The following is a 22,449-nucleotide window of genomic DNA, read 5'->3' on the forward strand; positions in this document are numbered from 1 at the left end:
AATCATGTGGGAAAAGATGATGCACTCATTCTCCCTTGACATTCATCCCAAGACATTTGAAGGAGAAGTAAAGACTAAATGACATATCTAAAATGAGGGGTTTTAGGATTGTTTCCCTGGCGATTTGATTTCTCTAATCAATCATGCACCGAGAATAGTTGATCTTCGTGGACAACTCATGTCTCGATGAAAGTCACCTAGAAAAGCAGTGGATTAACAAGATATAATTTTTTTCACAGGTGGTCCAGACCAGCACAGTCCCTTTCTCCAGTTCTCCACTGATTAGAACTGAAAGGATAAGTCCCCAATTCAGCCTCTGGCCATCAGACATCACCAAAACTTCCCCTAATTCTGACACAGGCCTCTTATCCTCCCTAGTATTCTTCTCAAATGGAAAAGACATGCCCAGAGGTTGACCTGCAAGACTGGGAGATTCTCCCAGACAGCAACAGCTTGTTGCAAGAACCGAGCAGCCATGGCACCAAACAGCCTGAGCTTCTCAATCAACCTGTAGCCAATACTGGCTACTTCTCAATGAAGGTGGAGAATCCTGCAGTAATTCCAGCAGAGGAGATGCACACAGATGAAGAAGCTGAATACAAAGCCATGGAGGAGGAGGAGGAAAAGAAGGATCACACAGGATCTGAACTGAAAGGTAAGGACTTTGGTTGTAACTGGAGATTGACAGGTATTGGGGCAGCAGTTGCTGCTACTGTTTGTATCTTCATATTCGGCGGCAGTGGCCGACAGCACCAGAAACAACTGCAGAAACAGAAGATCCAGTTCAAGATCTATGCAGATGACAAGGCAGGCACTGTTTATCAATTTGTTTGCGGTTGCAGATGACAATTAAGTTTTTTGATGGATCGTAAAAGGTTTGTTGTGTGATCATCGCAGAGGATGAAAGAGATGGTGCAACAGGCGAGAAGGCTGAACCAGGGACTGTCAGCTGTGAGGGGAGCTCCCATGGGCAGGGCTCGCTTTTCATTTGAAGGATATTGTGCAAATGGCTGATTTTGATCAGTGAGTTATCTTGTGAATGAGCAAGCTGGGCTTGGGAAATAACTCAAATATAAATTTGTATTGTACACAAAATAGAGAAATTTGGCTCTGTTTTTTCTTTGATTCATATTAGTTTACTCACGCTATAAATCTGATTCTCAGTTTAATTCTCCATCTTTGGCTTGAGTTTGTGTTGTTAATTTGACTTCAAACTTAAGTAATTCATCACCTTTAAAGTTTACTTCTCTACACTACTCTAAGAGTTCTAAAATATTGAAGATTCATTTGGTCTTCGAATGAATTTAAGTAGGTAAGGTTATTGATTTGGGAAAGACAATTATAAATAAATCGGAGGGGATGTCTCCATTTCCATCCTATTATCCCATTGTGTCGAGCAACCATGTAACCACCCTATGTGAAGATCCCTCTTCGATTTAGGAATATAAAGTCTTGATTGGCCTTTAGCGAGACATCAACATTATTTATTATTTTAAAAACAGTGGTGAGTTGCACGAAAGTGTTTCCGCAACACGATTATCATATCATATTTTTTTGCAACGCGATTATCATTTTGTTTTTTAATTATCTTATATTGATATGTATTCCAAGATCGATGTCAATCCTACAACTAGGAGGATATCTCTGAGAGTTATTTGATACAAAGAATATCAACTTGCGTTCTATGATAGGAATTTTTTTTAAATTTACAATAATAACTTTTTGTGTAGAATTCCATTGCCTATGCGATGCAGCTGCAACACTGATTGTAGTTGTAAGTTTGAGATGATTTAAATTGGTCATTGTAAATTTTTTGATATTGTGACAGTTGATAATAATAACAATATTGATATATCATTTTAACTTTTATATTTAATATTTTTAATTATCTCCTATATATTTAAGTCTGTGTTTATATCGTTCTTCACAAATATGGATTTTTTTTTCTTAGCTTTATTTCAAATCCGTCCTAATTAATTGTCTTTTTACTGAAATATGAATGTATCTTATTTTGTAGGCATCGAAGGAAGCCTTGAACGTATAAAATAGAAGCCAACATAGTCTAGCCATGTCTTCTAACATGACCTAGTTGTACCCCCTGACACAACCTAGCCATGTCCCTTATTGCTCCCCACAATTTAGAGTCTATTGAGAATTCAATGAAAGCTTCACATTAAAAAAATTATAAAAAAAATTATGGGTTTAAAAGGATGTATGATATCTCTATTGACATAAAATCTTTTAGGTAGAGCCCAAGAGTAAAATTATGAGGTCTTAGGTCCAAAGTGGATAATATCATAATATTATGGAGATTTGATTGAATATCCTTTGGCCACAACAAATGATATCAGAGTCATGATCTAGATCTGATGTCATATGAGTGACCTTAAACGAAGTTATGGGGAGGCCTGAAGGAGGTCAAGATGATCATATGCTTACGGAGAAGACCTGAAGCAGGTTAAGGTGACGGAATGCTCGTGGGGAGACTCGAAGCAAGTCAAGGTGATTCTATGCTCGTGGAGAGGCCTTAATCAGGTCAAGAGTGATCAGATTCAGATATTTGTAAGGAGGCCCGGAGTAGGTTAGGATGACCGGATACTTGCGGGGAAGACCTGGAGCAAGTCAGGGTGGTCGGATGCTCACTGTGAGGCCTGAAGCAAGTCAAGAGTGATCAGATGCTCGAGGAGAAGCCCAGACCATGAGAGTTGGTCTTTCGTTTGAGGGGAGGATTGTTGGGAATTCAATCAAAGTCTCACATTGAAAAAATATGGAAAAGATCATGAGTTTAAAAGGATGTATGATATCTTCATTGACATGTGACCTTTTAGGTAGAGTACAAGAGTAAAATTATGAGGATTTAGGCCCAAAGTGAACAATGATCATATCATTATAGAGATATATGAATATCCTTTGGTCACAACATAGTCAAGGCCAACCTCTTGCATCAAACACAACTGTGCTTTCCATTGTTCCTCGCTTCACCGGCAGAACATAGCTGTGAGCAGGCTGTGCTTTTTGACATGGCCGTGTCACATGAGATATAAAAACAAACACCAGTTCATTGAACGAAAGATTCCCCATTTTGAGACACCAAATCCAGATCCGGAAGAGAGTCTTCTTCCTCTTCCATTCCCATCTCTAGCGGCCACCATCATCTACAAGCACTCATCTAGGTTACGAGAGTCGCTCTCATCCATCCTGCATCTACCTCCATTGATGAGCTCAACCGAGTTAGGGAAAAGCTCATCTTCATCCACAAGCTTTGTGTTCTCGAAGCTTAAGTCTATTCCGCATGAATTACTCATCCTTGTTAGGAGAGGCATTACCGTATTCATTGCTGGAATTTGTCATCGATGAGCACTCATCCAAGTTAGGAGAGGTGCTTCCACTTTCGTCCACAAGTTTTGTTGTATTGAAGCTTGGTTCATTCCACAACCATTCATCCATTGGAGGGAGAGATCTCCACTATATTTTAAAGATTTAGATTGGTTTAGTTTGCATGCTTGTTATGTTTTTGTTTAATTGCCCCTTACATTTTGTTTACTTTTGTTAATTCATTTCAATTCATTTAATTACTTGCATGGTTGTTTCATTGAATGCTTTAAGTTCTTGTCATTAATTTAGATTGCAATTAGGTTAGGTTAGATTATGTATGCTTTACTTTATGTTTCCTTTAATTCTCCCACAATTGTAGTTTAACTAGTTTAGAGTTTTAATTACGTGCAGTGCTTTTTATTAGTTAGGTTTAGCATCCAATACAAACCCCCCATTTCAATAGCAAAAATCCAAAATAATTTGGTCTTAAGATTTATCAATCCCATTACATTCCTTATGAGAGACGCTTCGGCTCATTCCCTATGTTATATTAGTGTGGAGGAGTTCGGTAATTTATTTGATATTGTAATGCAACACAAAACAGATTTATATCAAAATGGCATTGTTGCTGAGGAGTGTTAGCGGTGTTTGATAATAAGATTATTTTTGCTTGTTTTTTATTTTCTATTTTATTTTTATGATCGATGAAATTTTAATATCTCCAATTGTCCTAAAAATTTTCAGGTTGATGAATTTGGTGCAAGGATCAATATTCACCGCATTGTTGTGACTAACTACCTATTTCGGCCAAATTCCAATGTTTAAACCATTTTTAATTTTTCAAAAAAAAAATTATTCCATAGCTATTGGTGGTCATAAAAATTTAAAAATTATTTAAGGCCTTAATTCTTTTATTTTCTTGTATCTATGTGTTGTGTCTTGTATATTTTATGTATCTTTTGACCTTGTTTGTTTTACTATTTCAGAGTAAGATCAGGGAACTTATTCTATGAACAACATAAATTCTTATTCTCAACAATTTGGAGGCTTTAAATGTAAAATACCGAAAAATAGGCGAATATTAATAAGGGAATTTTTCGGAATTTTTGGACATTTTTCGGGAATTTTTCGGAGCTCGTACGGACGAGTTCACGGGGATAAAAACGGGGGCCCGAGAAAACCTGTTTCGGCTACCCATTTAAGAGAGGAAAAGATTTATTTATTTATCTCTTTTTCCTTTTCTTATTTATTATCTTATTTTCTTTTATTTCCTCTCATTCTCGCCGTTCTCTCTTTTCTCCCCGACGCCGCCCGAGCCTTCTCCCTCTCTCTGCCCTAACCGCCGGCCGGCGGTTTCTCTCTTCCGAGCGCCGGCCGCCTCCTCTGTGCCGACCACCCCATGCCTTGCCGAGTTTTCCTTCTGCCGTTTCTCCTTTCCCTGCCCTAATCGGCGCCGCAACAGCCGCCGCTGAGGCCTTAATTCCTCTGCCGCCATCACAGCGCCACCGTGGACCACTCGGTGCCCTAGCCACCCGGCGCCGCCCGACCACTTTCTTCTCTTCTCCTTTCCTTTGCCCTCGGCTCCGACGCCACTGCCGACCACTGTCTTGTTCCTTGTTTGAGCAGCCGGCGATTGCAGGGATCTTCCTCACCAGTGTCGTGCCCTAGGTTATGATCTGTGATTTCAGAGGGTATTCGGTTGCTTCGACGCGAACTTGTAGCAACCTCCATTGGTTTGCAGTAGCCGGCAGCCTGATCCGGCAACAAATCCATCCAGCAGTTGCTAAGAAATCAAGGTAAAATACTTGGTTTTTTTTTGGTCTTGTTGTGGAGTATTTTTAGTCCAGCAGACATTCTGTGTCCTGCACCCACGATCCTTGTTGTTGATCAATAGGAGGCAGTGAATTGAGGTGAGGTGTAGAAAATGGATTTCGTAATTAGTTGTATATGTGTAAATAGAATTAGGTTTATATTATGTGTTAATTAGGGTTTGCCCTATTTTAAGTGTTAAAGATTTTTATTTAGCTATTTCATTTGGATATTAGCTAAATAAAAATGTATATATTGATGATACAGGACTTTGATTTGAGACGGTGTCTCGATGGGTATCTCGATTAGCGTATTGGACTATTTCGATTGGAGGCGGGTACTTTTGACTTATGTCATTTGATATGCTTAGTAATTAAATTAACATGTTGTATTAATTGTGTTTCTTATCTGTTTCGGTTAATCACTACCCAAATCTTACATGCTTGATTGATTGATTGGTTTTGCATCTCAGGTATATTTTACCTGTTTATACATGCTTATAGGGGTAGTGATATGCCATGCTTGACCATGTTCAGGACCTAGGTTTTATACCTTCTGTATACCTTTGGATTGTTTTGGATTCGTTGACCTATGATGCATTTTTATATATATGTGGATTAGGTCAGGATATTCTTGTGGTTAGTGTCATGCACCATTTGCATGATTGCATGCTGAGCGATAGTCCGCTCTATTATTGTTGAGCACATCGCCAGTTACATGGATCTGCACACACCACCACTCATGGGTTAGTGGTCGATTCAGGCTGAGTGTGTTGCAGCAGGGACTCTGTTAGGCACCGTTGGTCCGCTCATGGGTAGTGTGACACAACGTGTTATCCGGCAGGGATTCCTCCCCGTCTTTGAGTATCGGGAGATGAGAGCATTGCGCTCCCTCATTTATGATTTGGGGTAGGAGGATAGGTGTACTCCGACAGCATCCCGTCCACTCGGTCACTCATCAGGAGTAGTGACGACAGAGTGCACGGTTGTCACAGCCCTACCCACTCGGCCTCACTATTGTGTGTGAGATGATCGATTGGCGTCAGGGGTGACCAGGACGCATCATTGGCATCATATGCATGATGCATTTATTGCTTGTGTTTGTGGTTGCTGCATTTGTATGCTGCATATTGTTTGGATACCTATGTTTGACATGCATACAGGATTCCTATACCACTCGGACTGTTTGACCTTATACTCAGGACCTGGTTAGTACAGTATTCTCTTGTTTATTTCAGATGCATTCTTATCTTTCTTATCAGGAGACTGTACGCATGATTAGTGCTAGGTGTTATTTCTTTACTTTGCATATCAATTGTACCTGCTGAGTGTTGGACTCACCCCGCCTCCATTGTTGATATTTTCAGGTTGATGCTGTCAGGAGAGAGTTCCAGTTGCTGGTCCCTGCAGACCTCGAGGATGTGATTGGTTTTTCGTTTGGTTCCCTTTTCTGTTCTAGACTGTTTGAACTCGTTATGTTTTGGATTTATTTACTTATGGACATGGTATAGATTTTATTATATCGATGGATTTGGATTTGGTTTTTATTCTACTACATGCCTGCCTGGACGGCAGAAGAGGTGAGTTCATCGGTTTTGAGTTTTACGTGTGTAGTGGAGGAGGGTGGATTTCGAGTCAGAGTATTAATGTTTTTGTTTACTATTATTAACTGCGTGGTTGTGACAGCCAGAGGCTGAATACTTATATATAACTGCGTGGTGATGTTTTATTTTGTTGTTATTATTCCAGCCGCCTGTGGCTGAGGTATTTAGTGCTTGTAGAAAATTTTTGATTGTCCGCCGTACAAGGGAGATGTTGCCGAAATTTTCTCGGACAGGGACTCCTCTGGGGGCGTGACAATTTAGTGGTATCAGAGCACAGTTTTACGATCTTTTGTTTCGTATTTTGGATTTTCGGGATTTATCTGATACCAATTTATTTGGTATCAGAGCGGGTTATGATACCTGCTTTTGGTGTTCTGGAGATTTATCGGATACCTGTTGTTGGTATTCTGGATATTTGGGTTAGCCAGGTTTGCGAGTCAAACTGGGCATTATCGGATTTTCGATATGGTTATGTTTCGGATTTCCGTTTCGGATTTATTTGGATTTCCGGCGATATGTACGTTCGGAATTTTGAGGTCAAATTGAGGACTGGACAACATCTCCAGACGACAAATAGGTATGTTGTTATTTTATGATTTTTATACTTGTAGTGATATCTCGTAATTTAATTTAACGATATTAGATGATCCACACGTATTCGCGAGGCGTGCCGGACGACCACGCGAGGACCACGGATCTCGGATATGCCGAGATGCCCACCGTTAGTGAGCCCATCACCGTGATGACTCAGATGCAGCCGAGCATCGTGCCTCAAATTCCGATAGCTCAGAGAGATACCTATTTTGGCCACACCGACGGTATCCACGCCCTCCGGTACCATCAGGGGTACCATTGGTGTACCCGACATATGCTCAACAAACTTACAGATTCAGGCCACCACCACTTGGATCTGTATCCTATACTGCACCCCTCTCAAAGGCTTGCTCCACATCCGTACCTTTTCCCACTGCACTCCTTGCCACCACTTTTGTTCCCCAGCGGTACCAAGCGACTTATGCTCAGATATACAACACCGGAGTTCCTCCTCCGGTTTATTCCAGCACCACCTGTAGTATCGAGCTCCGATACCATCGACATTGTCGCACGAGCTAGGATTCCAAGACGGCTAAGTCGATGAAGACTCATTTCACTCTTTTGGAGATCTCGATCCGAGTATGGCTCTGTCATGGATAGAGACTATGGAGCGGACTTTCTTCTATATGGCTTGCTCCGAGTGGGAAAAGCAGAGCTGGCTACTCATTTACGGGATGAAGTTAACACTTGGTGGATTACTCAGTGTTCCATCATCGGTTAGCAGAACATCACTTGGGCCAGATTCAGAGAGGCTTTTGAGAGCCGCTTCTTTCCACGAGCTTATCAGATGACTCGCCGGCAGGATTTCCTGAGTCTGTGACAGAATAATCGGACAGTGACTGAGTATAATGCTTGCAGAGGACAGAACTCGCATGATGCAGTTTATACTGGGATTGGATGGTTATCTGCATGTACAGCTTGCCGGATTAGGGATTTCATCTTACTCGATGCATTGAATCGAGCTTTGATGATAGAGTTAGCTCGGCAGACAAAGATATCCGACAGAAAAGAAAGCATACGGTCGACATCGTGGCATGTCTAGCGCATGTGACAGCCTCGAGTAGTCCATGGTCAGGTACTGGGTGTCTCGTAGGCCCTAAATCAGGCGGTCTTCTTCAGACGCCTCGGTTTTCTCACAGAACCGGCAACCACCTTCCGTGATACTCATTGTTTATGTGGATCGAGATCACCTCACCCAGCTTGCTCTCGGGATAGTTTGCTTTATTGCAACCGCCAGGCACCAGAGCCGAGAGTGTCACCAAGGCTCACACAGCAGGAGGGTCAGCCGAGGGGCCTAGTCGATTAGGGGCATATCGAGGAGGGCAAAGCCCAATCTTCACAGCGTCAGGCAGCATTTGGCATGCTTGGACATGAGTACTCAGCTTAGCACCCCGCAGTTTTGCTCCGGACCTTATTATCCGAGGCGATGTCGGACTCACCCACCAACAAGATCGCCACCATCCTCTCGCCTTATCGCACATAGTTCAGCGTGCTTCTACCGCTGGCAGTGTTACCACCTCCTCCTCCGCCAGAGACTGGTCGTGTTCATGCAATTACCAGAGAGGATGCTCAGCGGGCCGACAGATCCGTTTTCCGCGGTACGATTTCCATTTATGCATTTACTGCTGATATTTTGATTGATACTGGTAGTTCGCACTCTTTTATATCCCGTACTTTTATGCGGGAGATTGGTAGATTACCTACTGTTAGGTTACGGCGATTGACTATCTCGCTACCGTCCGGTGATACTTTAGAAGTCACCCAGGAGATCAGAGGTTGCCCGTTAGACTTTGGCAACATGATACTTACGGTAGATCTTCTAGTATTGGAGATGGTCGAGTTTGATGTCATTCTTGGCATGGATTGGCTGTCAGTGTATCATGCTACCGTTGATTGCCAGACGAGGGTGGTCACCTTCCGGCCTCCGAACCAACCCTCGTGGAGTTTCGGCGATTCAGGCGCAGAAGCTGCTGTCTCACGACTGTCATGGTTTTCTGTTGTCGTTGATCAGTACTGAGGACAGTAGTAGTTCGCAGCTTTCCGACGTTCCTGTAGTCCGGGAGTACCCAGATGTATTTCCAGAGGAGCTACCTGGTTTGCCTCCCAGAAGGCCAGTGGAGTTCGCTATTGAGCTGATTCCGGGAACCGCGCCGACATCGAAAGCTCCGTATCGTATGGCACCAAAAGAGTTGAACGAGCTGAAGGTTCAACTCCAGGAGCTTTTAGACAGGGGATTTATTCGCCCTAGTGTTTCACCATGGGGTTCTCCAGTTCTGTTTGTCAAGAAAAAGGATGGTACTATGAGGTTGTGTATTGACTACAGGCAGCTGAATGCAGTGACCATCAGAAATAAATATCCATTACCACGGATCGAGGATTTGTTTGATCAGCTCAGAGGTACATCAGTGTATTCTAAGATTGATCTGCGATCCGGATATCATCAGTTGAGAGTCAGAGATTCTGATATCCAGAAGACAGCTTTCCGTACCAGATACGGTCATTATGAGTTTTTGGTAATGCCATTTGGGCTTACCAATGCTCCAGCGGTGTTTATGGATTTGATGAACCGCATCTTTCTGGAGTATCTGGATCAGTTTGTTATCGTTTTCATTGATGACATATTGGTCTACTCTCGTTCCGAGGAGGAGCATGCACAACATCTTCGCACAGTCTTGGAGATTCTTCGACGACATCAGCTGTACGCGAAGTTCAGCAAGTGTGCATTCTGGCTATCCTCAGTTGGTTTTCTGGGACACCAGTTGGGAGCAGCCGAAGTTAGTTCAGGAGATTCGCAGTTTTCTGGGATTGGCCGGATATTACCGACGTTTTGTCGAGGGCTTCTCGCGTATTGCTATGCCACTGACACGTCTTACCCGGAAAGGCGTGAAGTTCATATGGTCCGAGGATTGTGAGACTAGCTTCCAGGAGCTGAAGCGGAGATTGGTGTCGGCTCCAGTTTTGGTTTTACCTTCTGGAGAGGATGGATTTGTACTTTACACCGACACATCTCTTCAGGGTTTGGGCGCTGTTCTGATGCAGCACGGCAGAGTAGTCTCTTATGCTTCTCGTCAGCTGAAGGAGCATGAGAAGAACTACCCAGTTCATGACCTGGAGTTAGCTGCCATCATCTTTGCTCTGAAGCTATGGCGACATCATTTATACGGTATCGCATTTGAGATTCTCACTGATCATAAGAGTCTCAAATATATTTTCACTCAGAAGGAGCTAAATCTTCGACAGAGGAGATGGATGGAGTTCCTGAAGGACTACGATTGTACCATTAGCTACCACCCTGGAAAAGCTAATGTGGTTGCAGATGCACTCAGCAGGAAGTCCAGAGGGACTTTGGCTAGTCACCGGACTTCAGTCACGGACTTGATTCAGGCTTTCTCAGAGTTAGATCTTGAGGAGCAGGAACCGACAGAGCAGGGTATTCTGGTTACCATGGTTGCTCAGTCGTTGTAACGACCCGCCTTCTACCACTAGGCTGTAAGGCTGATCGTCACATTATGCTGTGCTAAACTATTCCCTGACCATTTAGTAAGTCTAGATGCGGAAGCTGTACTAATTAAAATTTCACTAAAACACTGACATTTCTTGGTTCTATACATGCTAAGGAAGGTAACTAACTACTCATAACATGTCTTACCTTCCCCATGGCCAAGGAACTGGACTTAGACACTTCCATGCTGATACCAGACCTCCCAATCGATCCACGGATCGATTGGAATAGTCGGATCGATCCGGGGCTACTGTATGCGGGACATAAGTTGGATCGATCCAGTGATCGATCCGTGCTTCGCACAGAACTATTGATCGATCGGCCGATCGATCCAGTTGATCAATCGATCCGATCGATCCGGCTCTCGTTCGCGATCGAATGGTCGGATCGATCGATCGATCCAAAGCCTCCCCGAACTCCAATCGATCACCGATCGATTGAACTCTGAATCGATCAGTGATCGATTCAGCATGCTACTGTGCCAACACTGTTTCGTGCCTCAACCACATTACAAGTACCAAAATGACTAAGAAACACTCTAATGACAACAACTAACATTCTAACAACATAAAAGAGGTGTTCTAAGCATAATAAAGTGCATGGTTAACTAATTCGTAATGAATAACATACTAAAGTGCAAGATGATAAAAAGAAACACTGAAAAGTTCTAATGTTTGAAATAAAGCTTGCTAAGGTTCCCTAAGATCTTCTTGTAGGTTCCATCCACACACATCCTTATCAATGCATTGACCTCCAGCCTCCGCTAGTCCATCTTTCCTTTACCTTTATCTGCAGTATAAGGAAAAATAGAATCTGTAAGCTTAAAGCTTAGTAAGAAACCATCTACCTCACAAAATCATGCATTCGATGCAGTATGCTTTTAAATCATGCTATTTGAAAATATGCACTGAACTTACTAAGACATGGTATACTGAAATCATAAGGCATAACATATAAGCATGGCATAAGCACTGAATCATGGCAAAGCAACCCAAAGAACACTGAACTGAATATAGGCTAAACTAACTGAAACTGAATCTGTAACTGGAAACAAACTCAACTAGCATAACTGATTTTGAGTTTTGAAATTTAATACGTAATAAGTGAAAATACTAAACATGCTGTGTGCATCCCTACTAGACCCGGGTTGCAAGTCCCGAATTTAGGAGGGTTTCTAGGCTATCTCAACCTAGGGACGACTGTGGAGTCCAACCCAATGGATATCTAATCCAATACAGTGCCACTGAAAATAAAATACATATCTATAACTGATATAAATTGCTGTTTCTAGGTTATCCGAACCTAGAGCTAGGTTATCTGAACCTAGAGGCGATGGGAGCCCACCCATTGGACCGTAGTCCCATAAAACTGAACTAAACTAATGTGCTGGTTTAAATGCCTCTAATGCCTTTAATTGAGCTATTAAACATAACTGAGGTGGTATTTAGCTACACTAACATTTTACCGAACACTTGGTGTGCTTCAACTCTCTCCTCTAATAGGGAGATCACCTCTAGGCACCCGACAACGTCTAGAATCTCCAACTAAAGGAGAACGACGTGTCCGGCCCGTCCAGAGGTGTTCAACTAAATCCCTAAATCCTCGAGGAGGGTTTAACATACCCTATGTGCCGGAAAAACCTGCATATAGCTAAAACTAATGCATAGGAAACCAACCGGAGCTATTATACTGCAGGTGAGGGGTTTCTTACCTCATACGCTAATTTTCTTACAATTCCTTTCGCTAGAATTCCGGTGGAGATGACCTTCTCGACGATCCGATCACGTCTTCGCGTTCCTCTCGCGGAGAAGAACCTCTTTCGTGTTGGAGTCGTCGCCGGAAGATGACCCGATGGTCCTTGGGCTTGGGCGCCGAGAGAGGAGGAAGAGGAGGTGTGGGCGGCGGTGAAGTTTTGGAAGAGGAATAGGTCACGGTGAAAATAAAACCCAATAACTCTTCACCCTATTAATCTTCCTATTTAAATCAAGTGATTAATTCAGCCAACCCAACTATAAATGTACCTGATTCCCTTTCCTTTCAGCACGGCCCTGCTGGGTTCAACCGGTTACTGACATTATCCCGAAACCATAGGTCTCGGGTTCGATTCCCGCCTAAGCTATTTTGCGGTTCTAATTATTTTTGTTACTTCCGCTACTCGGAAAATTCCGAAAATATCTAAAAATTCAGAAAAATCATACTATATTTCTAAAAGAGTTTGAGAATTTTCGGCTTTACAATCCCCATACCTTATAAAAGTTCGTCCTCGAACTTAAAACTGGGTACTTCTGTCTCATGCTGGCCTCTGCCTCCCAAGTCGCCTCTGATTTTGCCAGGTGACTTTGACTAATGGTACTTCCTTGTTCCGTATTTTCTGCTCGGTCTATTATCCGAATAGGCCGACTATAGCTGAGATCATCACGGACCTGTACTAACTGGGGCTCAATCACCTGGTGGCGTCTGGGATATGCTTCTTCAGATGGAGACATGAAATACGTTGTGGAAACTGACATCTCCTGAGGTAGCTCTAGCTCATATGCTACCTTGCCCACTCTCTTCGTGATAGGGTATGGTCCCACATATCCGGGAGCTAGCTTGCCCTTCTTCCCAAAACGCATGACTCCCTTCATGGGAGCTACTCTGAGGAAAACTGTATCCCCAACTGAAAACTCTAGGGGTCTGCGTCGTGTATCAGCATAGCTTTTCTGGCGGCTCTGTGCTGTCTCTATCCTCTGGCGAATCTGCTGTATTCTGCCACTAGATCTGTCTGAAGCTCTAGCTCCTTCTGTTCACCACTCTCATACCAACAGATTGGTGATCTGCACCTCCGCCCATAGAGTGCCTCATAAGGTGCCATGCCGATAGTGGCTCGATAACTGTTGTTCTGCTAAGCTCGGATATTTGCACCAACTTCCTTGAAGTCTAGGGCACACGCCGAGCATATCTTCGAGTACTGATTTACTCGCCCGACCATCCGTCTCGAGGATGGAAGGTCAGGTCAATTTCATTTGGTGCCCAATGTTGACTGTACACACTCCCGAAGTGTGATGTGCCTCTGTCTGAAATGATGGTTCGTGGGACTCCATGTAGTCCGACGATCTCCTCAAGATACAACTGAGCTAGCTTCTCCATGGAGTAGGATATCTTGATAGCTAAAAAGTGGGCTGATTTAGTCAACCTGTCGATTATTACCCGGATGGCATCAAAACCATTTGTGGTTCTGGTAGCACTATGAAGTCCATCGAGATATCCTCCCACTTCCATTCTGGAATCTGTATAGGCCGCAGAACTCCTCCTGGTCGCTGATGTTCTGCCTTGACCCTCTGACAGGTGAGGCAGATGCTAACATATCTGGCGATGTCTCGCTTCATCCCGGGCCACCAAAAATGTTTCTTCGTGTCTTGATACATTTTGGTGGAGCCCGGATGCATCGCATAGGAGTCCTGTGAGCCTCATCTAAAATCTGTCTCCGTAGCTCCTCCCGATCCGGAACACTAGTCTATCACCAAAATACAACACCCCGCCACTCTGAATTCTCTACTTTCTGATTCTGTAGCCCTTGCTTGATTTTCTGAATTTCGGGGTCCCGGTCCCGAGCCGACTGAATATCACCAAGCAAGGTAGACTCTAAGGTCATAGTAGAGAGCTGTCCGACGATGAGTTCGAGACCAAAATCCGCGATCTCCTTCTGTAGGGGTGGTGACATGGCTGCTAGAGATAATAAGGTAGCCTGGATTTCTGCTAAGTGCATCCGCTACCCTATTGGCTTTCCACGGTGGTAGAGGATATCTATGTCATAATCTTTGACTAGCTCTAGCACTGTCGCATATTCGGATCCTTCCGAGTGAAGAAGTACTTGACTCTGATGATCTGTATACACTCTGCACCGAGCTCCATACAAATAATGTCTCCAAATTTTGAGAGCGAACACTACTGCAAGCTCAAGATCATGAGTAGGGTAGTTCTTCTCATAATCCTTGAGTTGTCCGGAGGCATAGCGATTACCTTGCCATCTTGCATCAAGACCGCTCCTAATCCCAATTTAGAGGCGCCACTATATATATCAAAGCCTCTGATAGGTCGAATAGGTGCACTAGTCAATCTCCTCTTGAGTTCACTGAAGCTGTTCTCCGTCCACTGAAATTTCTTGTTCTTCCCGGTGAGAGCTGGGAGGCTATCCCGGAGAAGTCCTCTACAAACTTTTTGTAATATCCGCTAATCCCGTAAAGCTCCCGATCTCGGCTCCTAGGTCTCCTCATTTATCGCTTCTATCTTGCCGGATCTACCATAATACCATCCTTTGAGATTACGTGACCCAGGAAGGACACCTGATTTAGCCAAAACTCACATTTCGTGAACTTGGCGTATAGCTAGTTCTGCTGAAGGGTCTGCAATACTAGTCTCAGGTGCTCTGAGTGTTCTTCCTGAGTTCCTGAGTAGATAAGAATGTCATCGATAAACACAATAACAAACTTATCCAAATACTCCCTGAATACCCTGTTCATGAGATCCATGAATGTAGCTGGAGCATTTGTCACGCCAAAAGGCATAACTACGAACTCGTAATGTCCGTATCTGGTCCTGAATGCCGTCTTCGATATATCACCCTCCTTGACTCGGACTTGGTGATATCCTGATCTGAGGTCAATTTTTGAGAACACTGCTGCTCCCTTTAATTGGTCGAATAGGTCATCTATTCTGGGAAGAGGATACCTGTTCTTGATCGTGACCTGATTCAGTGCTCTGTAGTCTATACATAGCCGCATGCTTCCATCCTTCTTCTTCACGAATAGCACAGGCGCTCCCCATGGTGAGTGACTAGGCGATGAAGCCTTGTCAAGTAGCTCTGTCCTCGAAGTTCCTTGATCTCTGAGCCATGCGGTAGGCGCTGGATATAGGATGGTGCCGAAAGAGCTCTATCTCAAATTCAATCTCACCGCTGGTGCTAGGCCCGGTAACTCTTCAGGGAAGACTACTTACGGACCTCTGCTAGCTGTTGGTCCTCGTCATGGCCGGTATTGACTACATGTGCTAGGTACCCCATACATCCCGAATCCATCAACTACGTGCCTTCATAGCTGAGAGAAATTTTCGCTTTTCTCTTTGGTTCTCGAACTATGCTTATGCTTCGGGTTGGAATACGACTTTCGCTTACTGCACTCTATGGAAGCACCGTATTTGATCGGAAAGTCCATCCCAAGGATGACGTCAGAGTCGGTCATTTCCAGCAGGATCGATCACGTAAGAGTTCCCTCGCTATAATGACCGGCACCGCCTCGAGCCTGCGTGGATGCCATGACCTCCTCGAAGGTAAAACTGACCACCGAGTACCTCGGGGTATTTCTAATTTCTCGGAGAACACCCGGCTATATATGAATGGGTTGCCCCAGTATCATAGAACAATAGCACTATCTTGAAAAATGCTAATCTGACCTGTGACGACTATCGAGGCATTTGCTACGTCCTCTCCGTGAGTGAGTAGATCCTCGCTCGCCATAGCCGAGGGGCTTCAATCGCCCCGCCGATAAGTGGACCTTCTAGAGCGGCTGCCGATGTAATCGAGCCGACCGCCCGTGACACCGGATCTGGCCGAGGAAGACCGGTCTTGTTCGGCACCCTGGCCATGTGCCCTTCTTGTCCACATTCAAGCATCCTCGTGCTGCGACAAACCCCTCGGTGGAATTTCCCACAAGTGGCACACTTTGGATAACCGGGTCGCTTGCTAGATGGTCCTCCTTTGAGTCACTCCCCGATTTGCGCTTGCTGGAGTTCCCTTTCCGATTAGAGCCGTGGCCTTGCTGCTTTTGAGTGTGAGAGTTTTTGGCCCTTGGACTCGAGGAGGCTTGTCACCGCTTCATCGCTCGTAATGCTCGTGGTCAAGGCACCGCTCACTAACTCCTCGTGGTTTGGGCCTATGTATGCCACCACCACGCTCATCGCTATCTCGGCCTCGGATCTTGAGCATCAACCGATCCGCTCCTTTCCGTGCCGACTAGCTCGGGCATGACGAGCCAACCTCGTTGAATTTCTTCACGGCTTCCTCAATCGAGAGGTTGCCGAAACTCGATGAACTCGTCATAGTGGCGGTTTGTAACCCGATATGAAAGAACTCCTCAAAGAATTCTTTCTCAAAGTCGGCCCATGTCATCTGGTTCACTGGGCGCTTGTTCGATTCTTTCCCACCACATGCGTGCGTCTCCTGTCGTAGGAGGCACACTTCACCTTTTCGTGCTCTGGCCAGTTTGAACCAGGCTTGTGCATCCCATGGTTCACTAGCGCCTGAGAAGTTCTCTGGCTTGACTCGCCGCCACTGGATCAGATAGGCTTCCTTTCTTGGCTCAGCAGCTGGGGCTACTAGTGCTGGTGCTGTAGGCTGAGCTGGTGGAACCTCTAAGACTACCGGAGTCGTCGAGTTCGGTTCCGGGTGACTGTGGGGGTATTCTGCTGATTAGCCTTTAAGGTGGGAGGAGGCACTGAACCGCCTGCCTCTTGCGGGGCTCAGTAGCTAGTGCCCTTCTAGCTGGGCGTCCTCGTGCCATTTCTAAAGACATAGAGAACACAGTATAACTAACACTATCACGGTTATCTAACTACTGATATCATGGTTAAACTATCACATGCTAACAAGCGTAGGTATATAAACATGAGCTGTAATAATAAACAAGAAGCATAAATAAAGTAGTGGTATTCTTACTTGGAAGCTGCAGGTTCATTGCTGATGTGTGTGTAGGAAATATGGGAACTGCTCTGATACCACTCTGTAACGACCCGCCTTCTACTACTAAGCTGTAAGGCCGATCGTCACATTAGGCTGTGCTAAAATATTCCCTGTCCATTACTAAATCTAAATGCGAAAGCTGTGCTAATTAAAATTTTACTAAACTACTGACATTTCTTGGTTCTATACATACTAAGGGAGGTAAACTAACTACTCATAACATGTTTTACCTTCCTCATGGCCAAGGAACTGAACTTAGACACTCCCCCACTGATACCAGACCTCCCAATCGATCCACGGATCGATTGGAATAGTCGGATCGATCCAGTGATCGATCCAGCCGGCTACTGTATGCGGGACATAGGTTGGATCGATCCAGTGATCGATCCAGCACGCTACTGTGCTCGGGCAATATTCTGGATCGATCGGCTGATCGATCCAGACTGATCAATCGATCCAGTGATCGATCCCAGAGCCTTCTGTTCGCGACGGAATTGGCTGGATCGATCGACCGATCGATCCAGAAGCCTACTGTTCGCGAAACCAGGTGCCCAGTCGATCCTTCGATCGATTGGAAACTCTCGAATCGATCAGCTGATCGATTCGAGTTTCTGATTCCGTGCCAAAGGTCTGATTTCAGCACTGTTTCGTGCCTCAATCACATTACAAGTACTAAAATGACTAAGAAACACTCTAATGATAATAACTAACATTCTAACAACATAAAAGAGGTGTTCTAAGCATAATAAGGTGCATGGTTAACTAATTCATAATGAAAAGCTGTACTAATTAAAATTTCACTAAAACACTGAAAAGTTCTAATGTTTGAAATAAAGCTTGCTAAGGTTCCCTAAGATCTTCTTCCAGGTTCCATCCACACACATCCTTATCAATGCATTGACCTCCAGCCTCCGCTAGTCCATCTTTCCTTTACCTTTATCTGCAGTATAAGGAAAAATAGAATCTGTAAGCTTAAAGCTTAGTAAGAAACCATCTACCTCACAAAATCATGCATTCGATGCAGTATGCTTTTAAATCATGCTATTTGAAAATATGCACTGAACTTACTAAGACATGGTATACTGAAATCATAAGGCATAACATATAAGCATGGCATAAGCACTGAATCATGGCAAAGCAACCCAAAGAACACTGAACTGAATATAGGCTAAACTAACTGAACTGAATCTGTAACTGGAAACAAACTCAACTAGCATAACTGATTTTGAGTTTTGAAATTTAATACGTAATAAGTGAAAATACTAAACATGCTGTTGGGCCCGGCAACTGTACTTGCTGTGCGCGCATCCCTACTAGACCCGGGTTGCAAGTCCCGAATTTAGCAGGGTTGTCTAGGCTATCTGAACCTAGGGACGACTGTGGGAGTCCAACCCAATGGATATCTAATCCAGTACAGTGCCACTGAAAATAAAATACTGATATCCATAGCTAACTGATATAACATGTTGTTTCTAGGTTATCTGAACCTAGAGCTAGGTTATCTGAACCTAGAGGCGACTGTGGGAGCCCACCCATTGGACCGTAGTCCCATAAAACTGAACTAAACTAATGTGCTGGTTTAAATGCCTCTAATGCCTTTAATTGAGCTATTAAACATAACTGAGGTGGTATTTAGCTACACTAACATTTTACCGAACACTTGGTGTGCTTCAACTCTCTCCTCTAATAGGGAGATCACCTCTAGGCACCCGACAACGTCTAGAATCTCCAACTAAAGGAGAACGACGTGTCCGGCCCGTCCAGAGGTGTTCAACTAAATCCCTAAATCCTCGAGGAGGGTTTAACATACCCTATGTGCCGGAAAAACCTGCATATAGCTAAAACTAATGCATAGGAAACCAACCGGAGCTATTATACTGCAGGTGAGGGGTTTCTTACCTCGTACGCTAATTTTCTTACAATTCCTTTCGCTAGAATTCCGGTGGAGATGACCTTCTCGACGATCCGATCACGTCTTCGCGTTCCTCTCGCGGAGAAGAACCTCTTTCGTGTTGGAGTCGTCGCCGGAAGATGACCCGATGGTCCTTGGGCTTGGGCGCCGAGAGAGGAGGAAGAGGAGGTGTGGGCGGCGGTGAAGTTTTGGAAGAGGAATAGGTCACGGTGAAAATAAAACCCAATAACTCTTCACCCTATTAATCTTCCTATTTAAATCAAGTGATTAATTCAGCCAACCCAACTATAAATGTACCTGATTCCCTTTCCTTTCAGCACGGCCCTGCTGGGTTCAACCGGTTACTGACATTATCCCGAAACCATAGGTCTCGGGTTCGATTCCCGCCTAAGCTATTTTGCGGTTCTAATTATTTTTGTTACTTCCGCTACTCGGAAAATTCCGGAAAAAATATCTAAAAATTCCAGAAAAATCATACTATATTTCTAAAACAGTTTTGAGAATTTTCGGGCTTTACAGTCGTCGATCAGGACGAGGATCCGAGAGGCCCAGGCTGGTGATCAGCATTTGCAGTTTATTAGCAGTCAGATAGCTTCCGGGCAGCAGACCGAGTTTACACGAGACGAGGAGGGTATCATATACTTCCGAGGCAGATTGTGCGTACCTCAGTCTCATCCGGTCTTACAGGAGCTACTTCAGGAGGCACACCGTTCTCGATTTGCGATCCATCCAGGCGGGACCCGTATGTATCGAGACTTGAGGCGTTCTTACTGGTGGAACGGTATGAAGAAGGACATCGCGGATTTTGTAGCTAGATGTCTTGTTTGTCAGCAGGTGAAGGCTGAACACCAGAGACCTGCAGGATTACTTCAGCGGATTCCTATTCCTGAGTGGAAGTGGGATCACATTACCATGGATTTTGTGGTAGGGTTGCCGAGGACACGACGAAGCCATGACGCGATTTGGGTAATCGTTGATCGATTAACCAAATCAGCGCACTTCTTAGCGATCCGGAGGATTGATTCCCTGGATCGATTGGCAGATCTGTATTGTCGAGAGATTATCAGACTACATGGTGTTCCATTGAGTATCATTTCGGATAAAGATCCACGGTTCACGTCTCGTTTCAGTCCGCAGCAGCCTTGGGCACACACCCGTTTCAAGACTTTCCATCCACAGCATGTATGGACAATGAGCGGAACATTCAGACTTTAGAGGACCCGCCGAGGTCATGTGTTATGGATTTCGGAGGCGCTTGGGAGCATCTGCCGCTGGTAGAGTTTGCCTACAACAACCTCTCATTCGGCTATCCAGATGGCACCGCTTGAGGCGCTATGGTAAACCTTGTCTGACACCCGTCCTTTGGGATGAGGTTGGAGAGGCCCAGTTGTTGGGACCTCATAGAGTTCAGCAGGATGCGAGTTGGTCCGTACTATCACGGAGGATGTCGAGGCGCAGGATCGCCGAAGAGTTATGCCGATCGGAGACGCACCACTAGAGTTCTCTGTTGGCGACCATGTATTTCACGAGTTTCACCCACGAAAGGGGTGAAGAGATTTGGCCTCGGGGGTAGCTCCGCAGTATATTGGTCCTTTCGAGATATTGGAGAGGATCGGAGTAGTAGCTACCGACCGGCACTACCACCGTCAGCGCTCATGATGTATTCCACGATCGATCGAGGAGATACGCACTGATCCGACGCATGTCGGCAGATATTCCGATTCAGCGACATTACCTATGAGGAGGTTCCGATACGGATTCTACGTCAGTTGCGGAACAAGACCATCCGGCTGGTTAAAGTCGGATGGCAGCATCATTCAGACGAGGAGGCTACTTGGGAGCTCGAGGATACTATCCGAGCTCGATATCCCCATCTTTTCACATGAGGTATGTGATTTATTTATCGTTCAGCATTTATACTATATTATTTGTTATTAGTACTTGCTGATGGTAGATACTGAAATTTGGGGACCAAATTTTTATTAGTGGGGGAGAATGTAAAATACCGAAAAATAGGGGAATATTAATAAGGGAATTTTTCGAAATTTTTGGACATTTTTCGGGAATTTTTCGGAGCTCGTACGGACGAGTTCACGGGGATAAAAACGGGGGCCCGAGAAAACCTGTTTGGGCTACCCATTTAAGAGAGGAAAAGATTTATTTATTTATCTCTTTTTCCTTTTCTTATTTATTATCTTATTTTCTTTTATTTCCTCTCATTCTCGCCGTTCTCTCTTTTCTCCCCGACGCCGCCCGAGCCTTCTCCCTCTCTCTGCCCTAACCGCCGGCCGGCGGTTTCTCTCTTCCGAGCGCCGGCCGCCTCCTCTGTGCCGGCCACCCCATGCCTTGCCGAGTTTTCCTTCTGCCGTTTCTCCTTTCCCTGCCCTAATCGGCGCCGCAACAGCCGCCGCTGAGGCCTTAATTCCTCTGCCGCCATCACAGCGCCACCGTGGACCACTCGGTGCCCTAGCCACCCGGCGCCGCCCGACCACTTTCTTCTCTTCTCCTTTCCTTTGCCCTCGGCTCCGACGCCACTGCCGACCACTGTCTTGTTCCTTGTTTGAGCAGCCGGCGATTGCAGGGATCTTCCTCACCAGTGTCGTGCCCTAGGTTATGATCTGTGATTTCAGAGGGTATTCGGTTGCTTCGACGCGAACTTGTAGCAACCTCCATTGGTTTGCAGTAGCCGGCAGCTTGATCCGGCAACAAATCCATCAAGCAGTTGCTAAGAAATCAAGGTAAAATACTTGGTTTTTTTTTGGTCTTGTTGTGGAGTATTTTTAGTCCAGCAGACATTCTGTGTCCTGCACCCACGATCCTTGTTGTTGATCAATAGGAGGCAGTGAATTGAGGTGAGGTGTAGAAAATGGATTTCGTAATTAGTTGTATATGTGTAAATAGAATTAGGTTTATATTATGTGTTAATTAGGGTTTGCCCTATTTTAAGTGTTAAAGATTTTTATTTAGCTATTTCATTTGGATATTAGCTAAATAAAAAT

General features: G+C 44.6%; 1 protein-coding gene across 1 annotated transcript; it reads left to right on the plus strand.

Moving 5' to 3' along the window:
* The first annotated feature begins 244 nt into the window (after positions 1 to 244).
* LOC122019836 lies at positions 245 to 1,176 on the plus strand. Its single transcript, XM_042577396.1, has 2 exons — positions 245 to 807; positions 898 to 1,176. The coding sequence occupies exons 1-2, from the start codon at positions 391 to 393 to the stop codon at positions 1,012 to 1,014; spliced, it is 534 nt and encodes a 177-aa protein (XP_042433330.1). The 5' UTR covers positions 245 to 390; the 3' UTR covers positions 1,015 to 1,176.
* Positions 1,177 to 22,449: the final 21,273 nt, after the last annotated feature.

Source organism: Zingiber officinale, chromosome 9A, assembly GCF_018446385.1.
Source record: "Zingiber officinale cultivar Zhangliang chromosome 9A, Zo_v1.1, whole genome shotgun sequence".
In the NCBI taxonomy this organism is placed as follows: domain Eukaryota; kingdom Viridiplantae; phylum Streptophyta; class Magnoliopsida; order Zingiberales; family Zingiberaceae; genus Zingiber; species Zingiber officinale.

Coding starts and splice junctions, on each gene's coding strand:
- LOC122019836 (XM_042577396.1), top strand. CDS start 391: ATGGAAAAGACATGCCCAGAGGTTGACCTGCAAGACTGGGAGATTCTC. Junction 808..897: donor AGATCTATGCAGATGACAAG/GCAGGCACTGTT, acceptor TGATCATCGCAG/AGGATGAAAGAGATGGTGCA.